The sequence below is a fragment of the Alligator mississippiensis genome, chromosome 3 (assembly GCF_030867095.1).
Source record: "Alligator mississippiensis isolate rAllMis1 chromosome 3, rAllMis1, whole genome shotgun sequence".
Classification (NCBI taxonomy): domain Eukaryota; kingdom Metazoa; phylum Chordata; order Crocodylia; family Alligatoridae; genus Alligator; species Alligator mississippiensis.
The window spans coordinates 257078701-257101639 of NC_081826.1; the positions used below are offsets into that span (position 1 = coordinate 257078701).

At 40.6% G+C, this 22939-nt stretch overlaps 1 protein-coding gene across 1 annotated transcript in view; it reads right to left on the bottom strand.

Annotated features, from left to right (window-relative positions):
- Window positions 1-643: 643 nt before the first annotated feature.
- The window catches only part of ARSB (arylsulfatase B), a 158290-nt gene continuing 135994 nt past the window's right edge, over window positions 644-22939 (bottom strand). Inside the window, exons 7-8 of the mRNA XM_019481786.2 lie at window positions 4015-4143; window positions 644-3683 (exon numbers count right to left, since the gene is read on the bottom strand). Coding sequence (XP_019337331.2) covers window positions 3418-3683; window positions 4015-4143 — 395 coding nt within the window. The 3' untranslated portion in view covers window positions 644-3417. The remainder of the gene's footprint in view (window positions 3684-4014; window positions 4144-22939) is intronic.

The window sequence follows — 22939 nt, forward strand, 5'->3', positions numbered from 1 at the left end:
GAATGAGGAGGGGAGGAGATAAGCATGCAACACTGACTTTTAAAACGGAGGCAAGATGTTCTTTAATCCTTTGTCAATTAGGGCTGGTTTTCTGACATTGATAAGAGACCTGAATGACCTTTTGCAGGTTAGCTGATATTTCAGTTCTCTTCCATGAAAATGGATGCCAAATTGATAAAAATAGTACCTACTTTAAATACACCACTCACAATATTCACATTTGTTTTCACTGATGCAAGATCTAACATGAGAGCAAATGACAACCCTGGAGCCAGCTGAAAAACTGTCAGTATAATACACGGGAATACAGGACTGAAAGGAACCTCTTGGATCTGAGTCCAGTTGTCTGCTATTGTACACAATCATGTCATAAACTAAAATGTCAGACATAAAATGTCAGATATGGTTATAAAACGAAAGCTGTGGGTTTTCTAATCTTACAGGATCCAGCATACCTATTTACTTAAAAAAACCCCAACCCCTTAAACATGATAAAAATGAAATATATGACATGCTTCTTACCCCATTTTATGCTAATCCTTTCAGAGGTAATCTGATACAGAAGGATAAATTAACCAACGTGTCCTGAATAAAATGTTGAAAGGTGAGCCAAACACGTGAAACATTTGATGACCAGTCAGACTCTTCTTTTCATAACAAGTATTTTATTCCTACCCTCTGTTCATATAAATTAATGCATAACAATAGATAGAAATACATTTAAAAATATAATATAGGAGCCACACTCATCTCTTGTCCTATTGTCACAAATTTCTAAAGAAATTCTATTTATATTGACACAAAATCAGAACAAGAACATTCAAGCTTTCATTTTCATTGAAATGTTAAAAGTTGTTGACAAGTATAAATCATTACATTGGTTTGAATGAGGTAATTGGTAATACTGTTTAAAAAAAGGGATATGATATATAAGATTTTCCAGAGATATTAACAGAAATCAGGAACTTTTGTCAAAGCTGACACAGTAACTAAGAGAGTCCATCTTCTGCCTCATGCTATGGTTGATAAAGTACAGAGCAGGATAGTTCATCTTCTTGCACCAGAAGCTCAAGACTGCAGTGTTGTGCCATGAAGTACAAGGAAGAAAAGAGTTTAAAAGGGTAATGTAAAATGAAGGGTCATGTTTTAAGGAATAGTCGTTCCACCTTCTGAACTCTGGCTGGAATTATTAAATTATTATGCAGTTGCCATTCTGAAAATGGCTGGACAATACAACATGAATACCTCAGTCAGAGTGTTCCTTTTGCCAACAAGCCTTGCTGTCAGCAAGTACGCATGAATTGCTGTTAGAACCCAGTCACTTAATGAAAGTGAATCATCTTGGGATAATGGGGTGCACAATCTGGGGAAAGACACTTCCTCCCCTAGCCTGAAGGGAAGGGGAAAAATGGAAAAAAAATAGAAAAAAACCAGCAACAAGACAGAGACAGAGGGTGGGTTTAATTAGGACTCAGGGGGAAGGATTCATAAGACACAGAAGAGTACGGCAGAAGGAGTGTTCAAGCATGCTTCTATAGCAGCGAGGCTTACTTTCACTACCAGACAAAGCTATGTAAGGAAAGAGAAGTTGAATTGTAAGATTCCAGAATGGAGAAACAAACCATACATTATAGCAGAGAACTTCTGGACCACCCCAAAATAACCCTGAGAGAAGAGTGAGTTAGAGAGGGGGACTGCATTTATGAAATGTGTTGTTTCCTTATGTTCTGTATCCTCTTCTGTTTTCTTTTAAGTAAAGCAACAGTTTACAAATTCTGAGCAAAACCTGTTTGTCAAGGGTCCAGGGGTCTGCTTCATAACAATTACCACATGCTTCCTGGAGAGCCAAGCTATAAACCAGAAGGCTTAAATCTTTGGTGAGATTTTGGGAAAAGGAGTGTTTAAGCTATCATGGGAGTATGAGAACTCAATATTGAATGCTGAAGATGAGCAGCTGGACTGTGGATTTCAATCCCCAGGATAGGGTGCCAGACAGAGGATTGGCACCCCAAAAATATGCCTAAATAGCCAAAGATTGAAAAGTCAGGGTGCCTTTACATGTGCACTGACGTGTTCTGATTAGAACGTGTCAGAGCAGACTCAATTAACTGAGAGTGCTGGAGCATTCTAATCAGAACGCTCCAGTGTGCTGCAGTGTCTTGTGTATTCAGCATCCCCACGTTTCAAAATGGCGGTGGGGGCGCTTTAACTAAAGCTCGTCAAATGAGCTTTAGTTAAAGTGCTCCAGCTGCCATTTTGAAACATGGGACACTGAATACATGAGACACTGCGGGTGTTTTAATTAGAGGGGCTACCAAGAGTATGTGTACATGCACCCTCAGAGTCCAGAGGCTTAACATACTTAGGCCGTTTATACACGTGCTCCAGGAGGCTGGGAGGAGAGTGGGGTGCTTTAGCTAGAGTGGCTCTGAGAGCGACTATAATTAAAGCACCTGGAGCATCACATGCATCAGCATCCCCGCACTGAAAAATGGTGGGGAGGTGCTTTAACTAAAGCTCGTCAAATGAGCTTTAGTTAAAGCACCCCTGCCATCATTGTTCAGTGCAGGGATGCTGATACACATGACTCTGGAGTCTGTTGGAGCACAGTAATTACCACGTTTCTATTAATTGAGTCTGCTCCAACGTGCTGTAATTACAGCATGTCAGAGCAGCCTCAATGCACATGTATAGGGGCCCTTAGGTACTTGGCCACTCTAGCAATTTGCTAAGTGGCCCACAGGGAGTGCTTGTCTTGATTTCATCATAAACTCAGAGTCTGCTTTTAGATAAAGACAATGGTTGCTGTTAATAATAATGGAATATCCCCAAAGAAGTGAGATCAGCAATTAATCAGAGGAATGCTCCGCTATATGGTAACAATGACGATGGGGATAGTTAGGTATTTTGCAGTATTGTGAGAAGAGGTCTGTCCTCCTACAGATTTCTAAGCATTCCTACTGAGGGTCAGATTTACATGGAAAAGGTGAAAAAACAAAGTCACACCTGTTTTCTTTATCTGTTTCTTTACTATAGAGTGTCTTCCACTAGTAAGATTTGTCTTGTGGCAGGCATAAAATCAATAATTAATTCCTCCTTTCATATTTGAAGTCTGGATGGTCCTGCCTCTATGACTCATTAGAACTTTCTAGCTGAAGCGGTAGTGAAGAAGGTACCAATTTAGAGAGATGTCACCGACAAACAATAGCCAAACAACAGATTTATGATTTTAACAACGCGCCAAATGGAGTAAAATTAGATCTCCAATACTTCTTAAGACCAAGCAGAATTGAATATTTAAGGGATAAAATCAGTTACAGGAGTAAAACAAACAAGGTTAAAAATGATCAGACTAAGACCCTGAGTCTACCACACGACTTCACCACAGGCATAACTTCCAGACTGCAGTGAGGTATTCTACATCCAAGGCCCCCAGGCTCCAGTTGCTTCTGGGTCACACCGGGGATCTTCATCAGGGTAGAACACAGGCACAGACTGTTTATAATAGTATTGAAGCCGAGAGAGCATTTTTTTCACAATACCGGGATATTTTTCAGACAAATCATTTCTCTCCTCAGCATCCTGAACAATATCAAAAAGCCAAAGATTCTTTGTTGGTGGGTCAGGTGAAGGGATCATTGACTCACTGACCAAAGATGGTGGTGGGAACCAGTGACTGCAGCCTACAGAAACAGAAACAGGTAAAGGGTTAGTTCTCAGACACACAAGGAAGAACAGCCTCACACTGCAGATATCATGTTTAGTTTGACTTGCTTAATTTCAAAGAAAGCAGTTCCTAGATTGCCTTCCAGAATCCTGCAGTAGGAGAACACAAACCCAGATTTAAAAAAAATATCACAATTGTTTGTCTCACTTTAAGAGTGCTTCTAGATTTTTGCATTACATGGTAAATCATGCAAATAGGGCAAAAGAATAAATAAAATAAATGCAAAGTATATAGCATAAGAAATAGAATGAAGTGGTAAAAAACTTGCCAAAAAATCATTTCAATACCTGGATATCCAGTTAGTAGCTTCCATCTTCCATGTCGAATTGCAGCATGTATAGATAAATTGAAGAGTGAATTGTCCCATGAAAAAACATTATCCTGGGGTAAAGATGTCCTGTTGTCAATACCAAGACCTTAATAGAACAATAAACTAGAATTATATATATACTGCACTTATAAAACCTTTTTTTTTGGATTTTGTTACAAAACCAATATAATTCAATTTTAGAAAACTAACACATACTGGCAACAGACACATTCCATAACAATAGAAAGAGTTAGGTCACTACCAAGCTTAGATAAGACTGCTGTTTCTAACACTCATTATACTTTATTTGTATACCTGTTCTAGTATAATGGGACAATTTTTTGACTTTCACATTTAACTTGTACCCACAAAAGCTGTTTACATACACAGATAGTTGTGATTTAATAGTGTACTTTAGGTAACTGCATATGCAACTACCAGTTTGTATGCATCTTGCTATGTGCATGCCTACACCTATTTTCTATCATTCACAATAGCAAGACAGTTCTTGTAATAAGATCAGAAACAATGGCATAAAGCAGTGTGAAGGGTCACTCAGTTTGCTGCCCTGACATCTTTCAGGAGTGGGTTCTATTATAAGGTCTTAATTGAAAACTGTTGAAGTAGGGAGCCTAAGAGACCAGCATAGTAGATTTTTTGCACCTGAAGCAGAAGCAGAAAAATGCATATTGCTGGTGTTAGCATTTTGTGAGAATCACTGCTAGTAGTAGTACTGGAGGTTTTACAGCAAACAAATTCTTCAGGTCACAGAGAAGCAAACATACACTGCAAAGGAAACATCAAAGGAAGTTTGAAAAGAAGAATCCAATTTCCTAAGAAGCTAACTTCTTCTTTTTTTTTTTTTTAAAGAAGAGAGTTTCCTTAAATGTGCTTAATCTTAATTCATGCTACATTTAATAAAAGGATCAGGGGGCTCAGCACAGCTTAGGACATGCATAGTTGAAAAAAATGCACTGATAGTGAGGTTAATGATTATAACAACCCTTTAGAAAAATTCTGCATCCGTGGGAGATGTCTGCAGCAGATATCTGGCTTTTCAGAGATTAACACTGCTTACTTTTCAATGTCTGTACAATGTATGCAAATCTGTCATACTGTGAGCTACTGGAAATACTCATCTTTGTCACTTTTTTAAAAAGCAACATAATGACAGGGTTATTCCACATAACAGCTCACGCATGCCTGATTTCAAAGCATTATTGGTATAATGCTAACAGAGAAAAGTTTAATGTTTCTTCTTCTTTGTTGAGTTTTAATTTAAGTGAGACTGTTCAGATTGCTGAGATACAGTATGCAAGGTTATATATACTGTTAGGGTCTAGATTATTCAAAGTATTTCAAATAAATTATATAAAATGTTTATATTACAGATGTTTTTGGTATGTTACATTCAAACTACCTTTTGCAAGACACATATTTATTAAAAGCCCAGAAGGTATGCCTATTAAAATTCTCATTTGTTCAGAAGGAAAAAAAAATGATATACTGAAAAGAACTGCAAAACATCTGTACTTTTTGAAATACACTTACCAGAGCTTGCATTCAAAAGTAATATTTTGCATAAAATGTATCCAGAAAATAAGAAATATATTTTTTGCTCTCTCTTGATACAAATATTAATAGAAATATAGATATATACACACAGACCTACAGGCACTCACTGTAATTTTGCCTTGTGGCAAATAAATTTATTGTCTGTTCTTCAGACCAATATATTGTTTCATACAGAGTACGAATCAGCTCTTTCCAGAATTGGCACCTGTAGAGAGCAAGTCCATATTCACTTAAGAACAGCATATGCTAGTGATTGAGACCTAACTATTGATATACAGTACTAATCCCTACGGTATCTAGCCACCAGACACAAGGTAAGTAAAATAATTATTTGATAATGACTCTATACTTGTCCTTCTAAGATTTGTCTTCTTATGCTTGGATTATTTTCCTTGTATTTCTCTTTTGTTCTCACTACTACACCTTCTGCCCTCTTCATATTTATTCCCCAATTTCTGTTATTGCTGGTAAATGTGTGCAAAGGAAAAAGGTGATCTTTGCAGTGTGCTCTGTGTAAGTCCATCTAGACTCATTGGCTAGGTCCAGACATTAAAAAGCCCTCTGGTGAGGGGTGCAAATCTTAGACTGGGTTCCACCATTTTTAAACCAGCCTGTGTGTGCTGAACTTCTGTTCTGTTACAGATATAAACTGGTTTCTGATCACTTATACGGAACACTCACCCCTAGCTCTGAATCCAGTCCCCTGATATGAAAAGAATCACATAATATAATTCTTTACACCAGGGGTTGTCAACTGGGGGGTACGTGTAGCCCTATCGGTACTTAGAAAGGTCACAGGGGATTTGCGCAGGGGGACAAGGATGGAGTGCGCCTTGAGGCTGCAAGCAGACCTGGACAGGTTGGACAAGTGGGCAGAAAACAACAGAATGCAGTTCAACAGGGAGAAATGCAAAGTGCTGCACCTACGGAGGAAAAATGATCGGCACACCTGCAGCCTAGGGAATGACCTGCTGGGAGGCACGGAAGTGGAAAGGGACCTTGGAGTCCTAGTGGACTCCAAGATGAACATGAGTCGGCAGTGTGACGAAGCCACCAGAAAAGCCAATGGCACTTTATCGTGCATCAGCAGATGCATGACGAATAAATCCAAGGAGGTGATACTTTCCCTCTATCGGGAACTGGTCAGACCGTAGCTGGAGTACTGCGTGCAATTCTGGGCGCCACACTTCAAGAGGGATGCGGATAACCTGGAGAGTCCAGAGAAGAGCCACTCGTATGGTTAAGGGCTTGCAGACCAAGCCCTACGAGGAGAGACTAGAGAACCTGGACCTTTTCAGCCTCCGCAAGAGAAGGTTAAGAGGCGACCTTGTGGCTGCCTATAAGTTCATCACGGGGGCACAGAAGGGAATTGGTGAGTATTTATTCACCAAGGCGCCCCCAGGGGTTACAAGAAATAATGGCCACAAGCTAGCAGAGAGCAGATTTAGATTGGACATTAGGAAGAACTTCTTCACAGTTAGAGTGGCCAAGGTCTGGAACGGGCTCCCAAGGGAGGTGGTGCTCTCCCCTACCCTGGGGGTCTTCAAGAGGAGGATAGATAGGCATCTAGCTGGGGTCATTTAGAACCAGCACTCTTTCCTGCCTATGCAGGGGCCGGACTCGATGATCTATTGAGGTTCCTTCCGACCCTAACATCTATGAATCTATGAGGCGTGGTGGTGGCATCTCTCCCGCCACGTTCCCACACTTTGCCTCTTAGCTGGGGGAGAATGAGAGGTGTGCTGGGCGATGCCAGCCCCATACAGTACATCACAACACCTCCTCAACCCCCTACCTCAGCTTGTTCTTCCGATTGGCTGCAGGCCGCCACCCTCAGCCAACAGCTAACGATGAGGAGGTGCCCCACCCACCCACTTCCTGCAGAGCCGCAAGTGTTTCTGTGCCCACTCCCAGGAGCAGGGCTGGGACATGGATGAGGGCAGCAGCTCCCCTCTATGGGCTGCAAATGCGCCGCCCGGCCTGATGGGAGTGGGGGTTGCATGTAGAGTCCAGCCTACAGCAGCAGCTGCTTCTACCCCACATATAGATCTGGGCCTCTGCCAAGGTGTGCGCAGCGGCAGGAGCCGCTCATCCTACCCATGTCTTCTAGATGAGTCACTCCTGCAGCTCCATCCCACACTCCACCCCAGCTGTGCAGCACCTGCCCCTGCCCCAGCCCTAGCTGCACACTCCCTCCCTCACTGTGGGGGCCTCAATCTGTGCCCCCCCCCTTAAAAACAAGAAAAAAATATAAAGTGGTACATGAGCTGAAACTTTGGGGTAGAAGGGGTACACATTAAAAAAGGTTGAAAACCCTTGCTTTACACGAATTCACCAAGCTTCATTTGAGAACAGGGTGGATAAAAATCAACTTTTTTTTCTAAATAAAAAAATTTGATTTTTTAAATTTAAATAAGATTTTTTTAATCATATTTTTTGGTTTTTTGTTAAGATGCTTTTAAAAATATAAACCTATATAAAGATAGTTTTAATTTAAGGTATGTTAATGCTCAAAGATATCATCATGGAATAGGGATAATAACCCCCAATTATATACTATGTGAGACTATATATTAATGTAGCCTTTTTAGAAAAGTTTTATAAATAGGTCACAACAGGCTGCGGACTATATAAGGGACCCAATTTCATCAGGTTCTCAGAGGCTCCTGTGTAGATTAGTAAAGATTAAAGAAAACCACTCTACCCAATGGGACTCCGTACTTGAAGATCCCACTAAGCATCTTTGTGATGCTTAGTTTCAGTTCTCAAACTGTGGATTTGTGTCTCCAGAGATAACATTCTTAACAGCAGTATATGGATGAGAGAGATAACAGACCTGATTGAATACCCATCAGCCCTATTGTCTCTTTGAAAGTTTGTGTACACAGAGTCAAGCCCTTACTTCTCTCTAAAAGTGCAGTTTCAAGAAGTTAAATGAATAGAGGATTGTTGGGGGTAAAGTAGATCTGGGCAAGGAGGAAGAGTCTAGAGAGAAATGCAAGGAGGGATGGGCAGTAGAAACAAAAGAGAAACATTTCAAGCAGAATACTCCAGAAGTCTTGGGGGATACGTTTCTGAGTATAGTCTCTTCATTGATTTGAGGTCTAGTGAGGGAATAGTATGGTAGAAGGGAAAACCTATCATGGCAGCAGGCTTGCCAGGCCATAAAAGAGACCCTGTTCGGGAATATCTGAATGAAGTCTCTACCTGTGGGCAGGACAGGCATGCGTACAACATGGTAACAGTGCAACAAAGAAACACAAGGCCCGGTTGCCCAAATGAAACAACATCATGAGAAATATTCCTTCTCAGGAGGAAGCTGCTTTGAAGATGATGAACGGAACATGTCTGAACATGCAGGATCTCCACATTAGTAAACTTTCTTAATTCACACTTCTTTCTTAAGGACTGCCTGTCTTCCCTGCCCATATCTTTTGGATGAATTCTGGACAACCCGAATTCTCATAAAAATGTTTGAGCAAAAAAATAGTTGTTACTTTATAGAACTATCATATTTTAATGTAATTGTGATATAAAATAATGCCTGAAATAGGCAGATCTTCTTTTTACAGTTTAATTCCTAAAGTAGTACCAAGTACAATGAGTAGTACTAAATGAGCAGTACTGTAGTGACTACATTGACTTCTTTTGTTCAGATGGATCCATCCTCAACATACAGAACTCTGATTATCCATCTTTAACATCGTCATCACGGTCTACAGTTTCAGTTATCTGCTAATGATACCAGTGTTCCAGTCAATGTGGCTAGGAACAGTAATTCAAACAGCCTGAGCCTGAATTGATTCAATTTTTGCAAGTTAGTTTACCCTGCAGAGATTGAACCAATTTGCAAGTTGATAGATATTCACTTTTGAATCAGTAAATGCAGTCACATGCCTATAGTGGCTCAGGCTAGAAATCATGGAGTGCTAGAGTGAGCCCTCCCTTCCCATCCACAATGCTGAGCTGGGGTGGGGGGCATGGCCAGGCCCCAACAGGACACTATGATTAGGAAGGAGTTTAAAACCCCATCCTGGTCTGCACAGTCCCCAGCCAGAGGACATTGCCAGACCTGGCCCCCAGTTACCACTCTGAGGCAAAGTGGTGAGGAGGAAGAGAGGAAGGACTGCTTGTGTGGACTGCATGCATCTGTTGATGATACTGAATTTTTCAGTCTCTCTCTCCCTGCTTCTTCATACTGTCTGCAGCAAACTGATAACACTCACAGATCACATTAAGTACAAACCAGGTTATTTCTCACACCTCTCTCTGTCCCCTGTTGAACACTGACAGATGACAGGCTTTGAAGCAAGCCAGCGAGCTTATCAGAACACAAAGCTTATCAGCCTATCAAGCCCTACAAAAGAAAACAAAAGCATCTCTCTCATTAGCTTCAAGCTCTTCTTATCTGCAGGGTGCGTTTGCAAGCCACTGGCTTCTTGGCTGCAGCCCTGATTAGTTCCAGAAAGCCCTAAGCAGACATCATTCTGTCCACCTTTGTTCCAGTGAAATTGGAGACATGCACACAGACACCTCAGCATTAGCTAGCACGGGGGAGGGAGGCATGGCCAGATGCTGGCTGGGGTCCACACTGCTGGGGTCCCTGCCATGGGAGAGGGATGGGAAGTGGGGGGGATCCCTGCTTGAGCAGCAAGCAGCAAGTGGGGGGCAGGGGGAAGCCTGGCAGACACTGCAGTCTCCCATCTCCTTCTGTCAGCTGGAGCTCTGGCTAGGGAGAAGAGGGGCAGGGCCAGCCCTGCTCCTTGGAGCAGACAGCATGGCTCAGGGCTGAAAAGTATGCTGGGATATTGGGGGACTTTGATTTAACTTAAACCAGGAAGGGGTCTGGGACAGAAGTTCCATAAACCATTTTGATCCAAATCAGTTAAGTCTGATACTACATTCAACCAGGTTTATCTTAAACCAGTCTCAGCCATTTTGAAGCTGGTTTATGTGCACTGAACTTGTATTCTGTTACAGGTATAAACCAGTTTCTAATCACTTAAACTGGGTTATGTGTAACTTCTGTCCCTAGCCTGTATGTCAGATATCACCTGTAGCAAAAAGCAAAAAAAATTTCAACACCCAGAAACAACCACAGATAAGTTTGTAATAAGAACCAGGAGATTACAGCAAGAGATAATGGATGAAAAAAATTGCTTGGTTTGTTTATGCAACAAACTCTCCTTTCCATATGGTTGAGAACACACACTTCATTGACATGATTCAGTCATTATGACCAGGATTCAGTCCACCCAACAGAGAAGATAAAGCAGGCAAATTACTGGATAAAGTGTATGAGAAAGAAATTTAATAGTGTGCACAAAGTCTAAGGGGAAAATTGTTAACCTGAATCTTAATGGGTGGAGCAATGTCCACAATGATCCAATAATATGTACTTGTGTGACAACACAAGAAGGGACTGTCTACCTTACAGAAACAACTGATACATCAGGAAATGCACACACAGCAGAATACTTACAAGAAGAAGCAGTAAAAGCTGTAACAAACCGTAAAAAAAAATTCAAATGTCTAGTAAGCAACTCGGTCACAGACAATGTTGCACATGTATCAAAGATGAGAAGAACAGTGAACAAAGCCCCAAGCTAATAACATATGGCTGCAGTGCTCATTTGATGCACCTCTTAGCCAAAGACTTCAGTGCTCCAAAAATAAAGGCTAATGTTGTTGAAATTGCAAAATGCTTCCATAACAACCACTTTGTGGAAGCTGCTTCGAAGAAAGCAGGAGGAACCGAACTCACTTTCCCACAAGACATGAGTTGGAATTTAGGAGTGGATTGTTTTGAGTGATATATTGAGAACTGGCCTAATCTGATGACAATTTGTGAACAAAATAGTGACACAAAGGATGCAACTGCCATAGCCAAAGTTCTCAACATTGGGCTAAAAAGAAATGTAGAATGTATGCTAACTATCTTGAAGCCTATTTCCATAGCCTTGAACAAAGTGCAGGGAAATCATTGTTTTATTGCTGATGCTGTTGAAATTTGAAGGAACTGAGTGAGACCTTGAAAAGAGAAATATCCAATAACAGAGTTAAATTACAGGCATTAAAAAAAAAAAAAAATGGATCAAGCACTATCTCCAGCTCATTTTCTTGCCAATTTTCTCAAGACCTGGTACCAGGGTCAATCCTTAACTGCTGAAGAAGAGGAATTGGCTATGACATGGGCATCCAGCAATCATCCCTCCATAATACCAACTATAATAAATGTCAGGGCTAAGGGTGAACCAATCAAGAAATATGTTTGCTAATGAGATTGTAAAGAAAGTCACACCAGTGAACTGGTGGAAGTCACTTAAGCAGTTGAATCCATCAGAAACTATTGAAGTGATAATCCAGTTTAACAGCAGTAACTTCCGCATGTGTAGAAAGTAGGGCTGTGCAAAATTTCACTGGCTGTTTTGTTTTGAGGCTGTTTCAACTCATTTCGAGCTCAAAACAGCAAAATTGAAATGAAACAGAGAGCTTTGAAACAGACTCAAAACGAAACGAGGCCAGTCAAAAAGTTTTGAAAGTTTTGAAACATTTCGAGTTTCGAAGCTGAAACTGGGCTTGCATGCAGGGAAACAGAAAGTAAGGAGAGGGAGGGGGAAGAGGAGGGAAGGACTGCTCTAATTATTGACTGTGTAGCTGGCCAGTGAGTGTTATCCTTCTCTGAGGTCCCTTCTAATCCCAGTGCTCTGGGGGAGGGATGGAAAAACAGCATAAAAGGCAGCATTGTTTGAACTGCCCTGCTTTCTGCCTTGGTGTCACTTACTGAGCTGTGTGTTCTAGCAGTTCAGCATCAGACAACTACGGCTAGCACTGATCTTCTTCTAAAGGATTCCCTACTTGCTAGGCTAGGCTATTCTAGCAAGAGGGATTTCAGAATGCTTTTTCTTCTAGGCGCTTTTCTTTTATTATTATATTCATTGATTGATTCTTTTGAATTTTATACTTATACTGGATAGGATTACTATAGAATTTAATTTATACAGGAAGCAAATACATTTATATTTTATTTCTATACATTTAAAGCTTTGCAGCACAGATACATACATACATAATAGACTTTATATAGGAAGAAAGATCTATTTGCATCAGTTTTCATACATTTCTTCATTGCACCACACCTACGTTATTGAATTTATATAAGGAGAAAGACATATTTCTATCTGGTTGCATGTATTTTTTCTTTGCACCACACACCTACCTTTTTAAATTTATATAGGAATGCAAATACATTTACATATTTGTAGAAAAGGAAGACATGAAACACACCATGAAGCGTGGTGGAAAGGCAGGTGGCCAGCCTTCAGGGAGAGGTGGAAGAGGAGGTAGAGGGAGAGCTGTAAGTTCCCCCCCACCAAACTGAGATGCAGCCTTTCCTCCAGCTAGAAGGGATGAAGCTAGCATGCTTCAAGGCTGCAGCAGGCCTAGTAGGCCTCCAGTTTTCACCCCTCTGTGCCCTAACACAGACAGTTACACAAACACCCATGTCACGAGTTTTGCCTGTCAGCAGCCTGAGCTGCAGGGTCCCAGAACCCCCTGCACCTATCTCCTTGATACTTGGCAGGCTTTGTGGCCTCAGCAGGGGCTGTCATCCCTGCAGTTTTCACCCTGCTGTGGCTTAACACACACACGACACAAGTTTTGCTTATCAGCAGTTTGAGCCGCAGTTTCCTAGAAACCTCTGCATTTATTTTCCTAAAACTTGGCAGGCCTCTTGGCCCCAGCAAGGGCTACAATCCTTGCAAGATTAATCCAAATCAGGCAAGAAATGACAAAGTTATATGTTGTTTCATGCCTCCTCATTATAGCCTATGGGCGAAAGGTTGAAACAGTGTCAAAACACTGTTTTGACAAAATGGAACAGCGGTTTCAAATCTAGAAATTTGAAATGAAACACTGCTCTGCTGAAATGCAAGTCGAAATGGAATGGTGCCATGTTGCACAGCCCTAGTAGAAAGAATATTTTCTTTCTTTGGACTAATTCATTGTAAATTGAGAAATCACTTGGGAACTGAAAAAGCAGGACAGCTTGTCTTTCTTTTCTAGTCTATGAATAAACAGGAAGAGGAAGGTGAAGATTAAATTTGCTGCATAACCCAGTATTTTAAGTTTCTCAGGTTGACCTGGCTGAAATAATCTATTTAATTTTTGTTAAGAACACATTTCACATTCATAAATAAAATAGTTAAAAATTCACAAATACATACAAAATTACTTTAACAAAACAAGTGAATGTTTTTTGTTGAAGAACAAAATCCAAAATACATAAACGCGTTGTTTTAGTTAAATAAAATCATTTAAATATCTGCTGTTTTTGGTGATGGTTGTTGTTGTCCTAATACAGCGTGGCAAAAATATCCCCCAAATATCCATGATTAATTTAGTGAATTAGAGATAGTTCACCTCCCAATGACTTCAAAGGTATCTGCTTCAATTAGTTTTGGTAAATAAAATAACCAAATCATAATTCAGTTTTCTGATGTAGCTGCAAAATTAATCTGAAAAAATATAAAAATTAATTACTGCTTTAAAATGTATAGTATGCGTCTTCTAAAAATGAAACCTATGTCTATTTCAGAGTTGTATATAATACATGTATTAAGGTTATATCAAACAATTAAAAAATCACTTTTTGTAGAAAACAATGATTAAATTGAGGCTTCCTGATCAGAAATTTAAATCATCATTTAAATCAATTTGATTTAAATCAAATCCACCCTGTTTGAAAAACAGTTAATTTTCCTCCCCACTACTGAAAAGGCTATTCCAGATCTCTGATGGTTAAAATCCTTCTTTTAATTTTCCTCCTAAATGTATTCACTGTCAGTTTTCTTGCTTATACAAGTCTTTTCTTTAGTTTAAAATAGGTCTTCTCCCTGCCTGGTGCATTTAGAGAGATCAGTCATCATCTTCACCTTTTTTTTGCTACACTAAACACATCAAACACTTTTAAGTCCATCCTAGCAGCATTTCTGCATGGTTGTTCCCATTTGAATCCATCCTTCATGAGCCTGGGTGACCAAAATTGCACACAGTGTTGCAGGTTAGGTCTCCCCAGGGGCTTGGGCAATTGCATTGGTATTTTCATATTGCTAATGGAAATAAATACCTCCCCCTCATGCACCCTAGGTTCAAATGCTTTTCAGAGACATCCTATGATCAACTAGTACTTCCAGGTATTTCTTTTCCCCTACTATTTCCAGCTAATGAGCTCTCAAGTAGCCTAGGCTCAGTCTTAACTAGGACTCTGAACTGAAGCTAGAAGCAAAAAAAGAGGTAGAAGCTGGGACTGCCATTTAATGCAATATACTCTTGTTGGCTAATTATATTCACATAGTATAGTGCTCCTTGATGGAGAAAAGTGATATGCTTTGACTGACAATGGTAGGTAGTAGGATTTACAGGCTATGTTTATGTGGTCAACTTATTGTACATCACAGCTGCAGGCAGGCTGCTTTCTAAACTGAAGAAAGTGTAGCTGTGTCTGCACAAGTGGGGCAATTGGCACTGTCATGCAGCAATAACACTCACCTGAAACACTGCACAGACATGACTATGCTGTTTCAGAGGCAGCTCTTCTGGAGCAGTGTAGGGTGCTTGAGAGTGGTGGGATGGTAAATTGACCAAACAGACACAATCACAATAATCCAGTCTTGAGAGGAATCAAGGGAATGATCAGAGTTCTAAAATATACAGATACATCTTTCCTGGGACACTGGAGATAGAAAGCAGCTTTTACAGGTATTGTTGCTATCTGGTTATAAAAGAAGAGATGAACTTCATACCTCAGTTCTGAATGTTATGTTGATACTCAGAGGGCAAATCCTTCTAAAGATCTGCTTAAATGAACGTTTCCTTAGTCTCTCTCTCTGTATATACATTACAAGGTTGTTATAACTTTGCCAATGCAAAGAGACTAGAAATTATATTTCACTGACCTTTAGTGTCAGAGGCACTGGTGGCCAATGAAGCATTCCAGTTCAGTTTATACATTAAAAATATATATAACCTCTGCTGTCAATTCCAAATAGGATTCTTCCTTTCCCTGAAGTCCAGGAAAGGAGCATTTTCCAACTGCTGTATTTCCTCTTAAATGTCTAACTCTTCTGGGACACACTAGCATTTTCCTTCTTTTAAGAAATAAGTGAAGCTTCATTCAGAATCTGCTCTTTAAATGCCATGCCAAATATATCAATCTGAAATCTCATAAGGGTTTTTGGTGTTGATGTCTGATGGATAATCAGAAAGAATGTCAATAGTTTGCTTATTATTTATCAGTTTTATATAAAGAAACACTTCTAAAAAGTTTACCCCTAGTTTATAACTTGCAAGTCTCCAGCCCACATTTAAATCGATCTTAGGAACTCAGCAGCTTGAATAAGTCAAAGCAGACAGTCTAAGGCATGTAAGAGCCTAGTTCCCATTAATTTCAAATGGGGGTTAGGTGTCCAAATACCTTTAAAAATATGGTCTGCAGGCACTTTTGAAAAATCCACCCTAGATCTTTTTCCTACTGTTGTGCATATTTTCTGTATGTATTGGGCACATTTGATAAATCAGGACTTAAAAGTTCTGAAAGTGAGTCATGTTTTTAGATACTTGATTTGAATCACTGCAGACCCTTATTTTCAGAAAGTATTTGTCAATTCTGAAAAATCAGGGCCCTTTCAAATGCCAGTTGGATACCCCCACCCACAAACGCTAATATTTTTTGAAAAAACAGACATTCAATTACTGAGGTGATTCATTTTTTGGTTTACAGCATATACATTGTAAATCGTATATGATTTAGTTGAGAAGTTAAAAAATGTATAGTTGGGTAACTATATAAATAAAAACTTGTATGTTGACCAGAGATTTTTTTTTTACAAAAGCTCATGATTTTCCAACATATTGTATATATAATCCACTTGCCAGCGTACAGTAATGTACAGTACAAGACATATTAGCCAACCACTCTTCATGTTGACTCAAGGAGGACATCATCTGTTTTATATACACAACTGAATTTATGCATATTGAATTTATCACATAGAGCAGGGCTGCCAAACTGCTGGCCTGTGGGCTGCATGCAGCCCGCGAAGCATTAAGTTGTGGCCCCCAGGCTCCCACTAGCTGCAACACCCTGCCATTGCTCTGGTAGCCGCACAGCACAGTGTGGGGCACCAGGACCACACAGTGCAGCAGTTGGGGAGGGGTGCATCCTGCAGCAATGGAGGAGGAGCGTCTACTCAGGGTCATGCAGCAGTGAAGACAGCACACCTGTGTGGGTATGTGCTGCAGCAGGGGGAGAGAGATGCCCCTTGATGTATACAGTGCAACAAGGGGCATCCATGTGAGGTACAGTTCAGGGGTCTGTAACCCCCACTGATGAGCCCCACAAGGTGTGTGACCCTCACTAGTGCAGCTGGTAGTGGTGTGTGGCCCCCAGTCACTTAGAAGTTGGACAACCCAGGTATAGAGAAATGGAAAGTGTCCTTGCACAGAAAGATAAATTTCTTTAAAAAAATTTTATCTTTTATAAAGATAAAAAGAGCAAATAAGTCAATACTATTTCTTTGGAATTTACCGTATTTTTTAAATAATGGTGATACTGTATGTGTAATTTGTCAAGTAAAGCTCCAAGAGTCCAGTGGTTTCTCCAAAGAAAATGGAGCCAAACCCACCACAAATATTTGGTGGCATTGTTAACATACCCTTTCCTTTAAAGGGGAGAACAGAGTAAACAGACACAGACATTTATGAATGCTGGCAATGGTTTTCCACACATGACAATCTTATTGCAATATAAATGAATAATGTATTTACTCAGGGCTTGATTCTCATTGAACCCAGCATTTAAATCAGGAATAATCCCATTAAAACGAGTGGATTTACTCTACATTTATATTAGTGTAATGGAGATCAGCACTGGCTCCCTGGATATCTTCCCATTTTAGTTGCACTATTTCACCAAGTAGCTATTACTAATTACTACAATAGTTGTCATTATAAGAATATAGAATTTGCCATTCAAGAGAAGCTCCTTGATATATACAGTTTAGCATCCTGCCTCTGAAATGACCAGCAGCTTATGATTCAAAGGAAAGAGGAGATGCTCCAAACCTTCCTCTTTTTCCCTTATTTTCTCTTCTGGTTGCTCCCTCTCTTCCTTTCTTTTGCTTGACTTTGCATCATATTTCATGATCCCCTTTATGTTCAGAGTAGCCTCTAATATCCCATGCAAGTGCTAAGCCCAGGTGCCAAGCCCCCTGTCTTTCCTGTTTCAGAAGTTCACTTTTTTCCCCAAAGCCCTCAGAGTATCATCACTGCAGATCTTACACGTGCTCTTATTTCATGTTTCATCTAAGTAAGACTGGTAGCTTTTTCAAAGAGAAAATCTTACTGTTTGTTTTTGCAAAGTGCCACATAGGTTTACAGTGCTTGGGCACCTCATCAGTTCCCTTATTCAAATGTACATGATTTATGGAGGTAAGAAACAGTGGGCACATCTACACAAGATGCTGACTGCGTAATAGCCCATTTGCCAGCACTACTGCTCGGGAACTCAGATTACTGTACATTTATTTACTATTTGTTGATATAAGTACTAAATAAATTTGCAGTAATGACTGTGCAGTAGCATCTCATGTAGACACGGCCAGTGCGACCAATTCCTTTCTGACTCTGCAGAAACTAGCCTGTATGTGGGATTTGATAAGCCTTCTCTGAGTAAGTATGATTACAGTTATTTTTCATAAATTCTTATGAAATTTGACTTTTGATGGTCAGGATTTCCACAAGTGCCATACATGCTGCATAAAGTAATTTTTCCTTCAATTATTCCAAATTACTGACCACTAAAATGACTAAGTGACTGACTTCTTGGATCACCCAATATTATTTATCAGACAATATAGAAAGGAGCTATAATTCAGCTTTCAGTGCACTTCATAATTTTAAATATCACAGCCAAGTCCTTCCTACTGTTTCCCATTCCAGCTTCAATAAACTTTGTCATTTCTTTTTCTCTGAAAGTTTCACTGAGTCTCTAACAGTGCTCATTGCCTTTCTCCAGACTATGGCAACATCAATGCTGAGTGCATGATGAAGAAATGTACAGCACGTGGCATTTATTATCTAGGCTGGAAAATTTAAATCTCTCATTATTTCTCTATATATTCCATATGACATTTCAAATTGATTCAATCTTTTTATTTTCAATTTGCAAAGCAAACATCTCAAATACATTAAGACTATAATTTATATAAAAAGGTTCCAAGGTAGCCAATAAATCCACTCAGAGTAGTTATGGGGCTAAAAGAAGAATAGAGTCTGAAATCAAAATTTTGTGAACCAAAGTTCAAATTCCAGTTACTCAGTCTGATACAAGAATTTATGGAAAAACTTTCATTAAAATATGATAAAAATCACTGCAGAAAATATTAATTTTACTTTATTCTTTTCACATCATAAAAAAAATCAGCAGATAAAAGTGAAAGGTTTTAGTTGAGCTATTTAAAAATATACTAAAAATTAACTTCCTCCTACATCAGAATATAGAGGGCACTTAAATGAGAAGTAGTAATTGTACATACTTCACTCTCCCCACCCCCACAAGAGTGGTTCAAGTAATCGGTGGAAACCTAGAGCTAAGATATAAATAACTAACGAGTACATCTATGAATAAAATATTCATCCTTCAGTCTATCATTAAAATGAAGAGAATAAGCCATGCTGTTTTTCTTGGATGGCAAGAGATCAAAGAGTATGTGGTTTTCTCTAACATGGCATTTAGTGAAATCTCAGTTACAGAAGAATTCAGAGGATCCAGAACAACATTGCTCAAAGCATGCTCTACTTTTATGCTGTATGGTTTTATATTCCAGTATACAGAGTGCAATTGTGAGGAGGTCTGAGAGCAGCTTTTAAAGGAGGATGAAGTAATGTTAACTTACTACTCAATTTGAAAAAGGAGTATGCCCAAGAAGTTAATTAAAAAAAATTCCAAAATGGTTGTCAGATGGGCCATGTGTCTGCAAACAACTATGATGTCACCCTCCATAATCCCAGGTCAATAAAAAACTGCTTCATAATAAGCTAGATGCAGCTGGTGTCCAATGTGAAAAACTGAAACAGACTAAGTTTGTCCCTCAGTATCCTCACCAGTAAAATGAGGATGTTAAACCCACCTCTGGAAGTACATGGAAGGTGCATGGAAAAAGTTCTATGCATTAACATTTCCCGCCCATACAATATGATTATAGATTAAGCTGTGTGACAGAGAAAAATATAATCACATGGGCTAGGGAAAGAAGTTACACAAACTGGCTTTAGTCATGAGAAACTGGTTTAAACCTGTAACAGAACAGAATTTCAGTGCACATAAACCAGTTTCAAAATGGCTGAAATTTGTTAAATTGGTTAAAGATAAACCTGGTTGAATGTAGTATCAGACTTAACTGATTTGGGTCAAACCAGTTTATGAAACTGCTGTCCCAGACTCCTTCCTGGTTCAAGTTAAATCATAGTCCCCCAGCATCCCAGCATGCTTTCCAGCCCTGGACTGGGTTGTACCGTTTGCTCCATCAAAGAAGGGTTGGGGGGGGGGAAGGGAAAGGCAGGGACTGCCCTGCTGCAGGCAAACCCTGGCTGGAGTCTAGGGCCAGGGAGGGGGTTTAAATACCCCTTCCCCCACTCAAACTTACTGCTGGCTGAAACTGTAGACTACAAATCCCAGAAGCAGCCCCTGCCTCTGCCTGGAAGTAGAAAGAGAAAGTGATGAGCAACCCTGCAGAGTCCTGCTGCTGTGATTCTGGACTGCAAATCTCAGAGACCTCAGTGGCAGCAGGAAGAGGAAGCAATCACACTGCCCATGCTGTCTATGTGCCAGACAGCCATGCTCTAGTGCCTCTTGGCTTCTGGCCTGAGCCACTGCAGGTATGTGGCTGCATTTCCTGAATCAAAGGTGAATGTCTGTCCAGTTGTTTTTCAGTTTAATCTCTGCACTTTAGACTAACCTGCAAAGATTGAATCGATTTAGTCTTGGCCTTTTTGACTGTCAGTACCTAGCCCCAGGGTCTTCTGGGAGCAGAACTCTGACTTGGGGTCACAGTGGGAAATGGAGGACAGAAAATGTCCGTCTACTTTGGATAGCAGATTTTGAACTAGTTCATATAAAGACAAGTAAAAGTTATTGTTTTCACTCAGGCAGGCCGCAAAGGCTTTATGGGCTCTAATCTGACTCAGGATTTTATCTTAAAACAGAGCAAAACATAATATAATCCAAGACACATTCAGCCTCTTTGATGACACACGCTGCCATTTAGCCATTTCAGCACATACAACAAGAAGCAGAGTGTACACCTAAATAGTTTGGTTCTATCCAAGTAAAATAGCTATGCTCTTAGCATCAAGAGTCCAAAGTCTCATTTCACTTGATGTAAAAGCAGCGATGATGAATTTGTGGACTGATGTGAAAGTATAAAAAAACGGAGGTCAGGTTTCAGAATGATGATGCCCAGCTAACACTGCCATGACACAGCAGGGATCATAGGATCCCAGCAAGATAAGCATCCAAATGTGTCTTGAAGGTGTTCAAAGTGGGTGCTTGAACCGCCTCTGGCGGCAGTCTATTCCAAACCTTGGGGGCTCGGACAGTAAAGAAGTTCTTCTTTATGTCCAGCCTGAATCGGTCGTGCTGGAGTTTGTGACCATTCAATCTTGTCATCCCTTGGGGCATTCTGGCAAACAGACGTTCCTCCAGATCCTGATGAGCACCCTTGATAAACTTATATGCGGCCACCAGATCACTCCTGAACCTGCGCTTTTCTAGGCTAAAGAGTCCTGTGGCTCTCAGCCTCTCATCATAAGGTCTGTTTTCCTGACCTCTGATCATGTGTGTGGCTCTCCTCTGTACTCTCTCAAGCTTCTCCACATCCTTTTTGAATTGTGGGGCCCAAAACTGGATGCAGTACTCTAGCTGCGGCCTCACCAAGGCCCAAGTACAATGGGAGATTGACGTCCAGGATTTGCTTGAGAAGCATCTATGGATGCAAGCCAGCATTTTGCTTGCTTTACTAGCCGCAGCATCACACTGAAGGCTCATGTTTGTCTTGTGGTCAATCATGACCCCCAAGTCCCTTTCATCTGTCATGCTAACCAGCGTAGCACTGCCGAGCCTATAAGCATGCTGCAGGTTTTTCCTCCCAAGGTGGAGAACCTTGCATTTTTTGGTGTTGAATGCCATCAGGTTCTCATCCGCCCATTTCATGAACTTGTCAAGATCTGCCTCGATCACCCCCCTGTCCTCAGGTGTGGATGCTTTACCCCATAGTTTGGTGTAGTCAGCAAATTTGGCCAGTCCCCTTTTGACACCAATGTCCACATCACTGATGAAGATGTTAAACAGTATAGGCCCTAGGACAGAGCCTTGAGGGACCCCACTGGTGACCACGCACCAAGACGATTGGCTTCTGTCAACCATCACCCTCTGGGTCCTACCACGGAGCCAATTCCCCAGCCAGCGGATCGTGGTGAGGTCGAGGCCGCAGTTAGCTAGTTTTGCCAAGAGGTGATCATGGGATACCAGATCAAAGGCCTTTTTAAAGTCAAGATATACGACATCAATCTCTTCCCCCTTGTCCAGGTGATCGGTCACCTGGTTGTAAAAGGAAATGAGATTGGTCAAGCAAGACCTACCCACAACAAACCCATGCTGGGTATCCCTCAGGATATTGCCGTCAACTAGTCTCTTAAGGATGGCCTCTTTGATAATATTTTCCAAGACCTTCCCCAGGATAGAGATCAGGCTGATGGGCCTGTAGTTTGCCAGATCTACTTTCCTCCCTTTCTTGATGATTGGCACAACATTGGCCTTCTTCCAATCTTCAGGCACTTCACCGGAGCACCAGGAGTTCTCAAAAGATCCGTGCTAGGGGCTGAGCTATGATGCTTGCCAGCTTCTTAAATACCCTTAAGTTTCTCCCCACTAATGTAAAATCACAGGTAATTACTTGTCTAGTCAAGGGATTTCATATGCCTCTGAGTCTGTTCTTTGCACTACAATAGCAGCACACTGGTGGTGAAGAAAGGAAGTCTGGACATATTACAGAAATAATACCATGTTGCCACAGATTAACTAAAGCAATAGTTTGGTAAATTTGGTGAAGGTAGTCCTCAATCTCTGCAAGCCTTCTCCATGCATGTTTAGTATATTCACTGTCTCCTGAACAATGCCTAAATCTGGACAGGCAGGATGTCTTGATCCAAAACCCATAAAAGACAATGGGAGCCCTTACATTGACTTCCCTGGGCTTGGGATCAGGTTC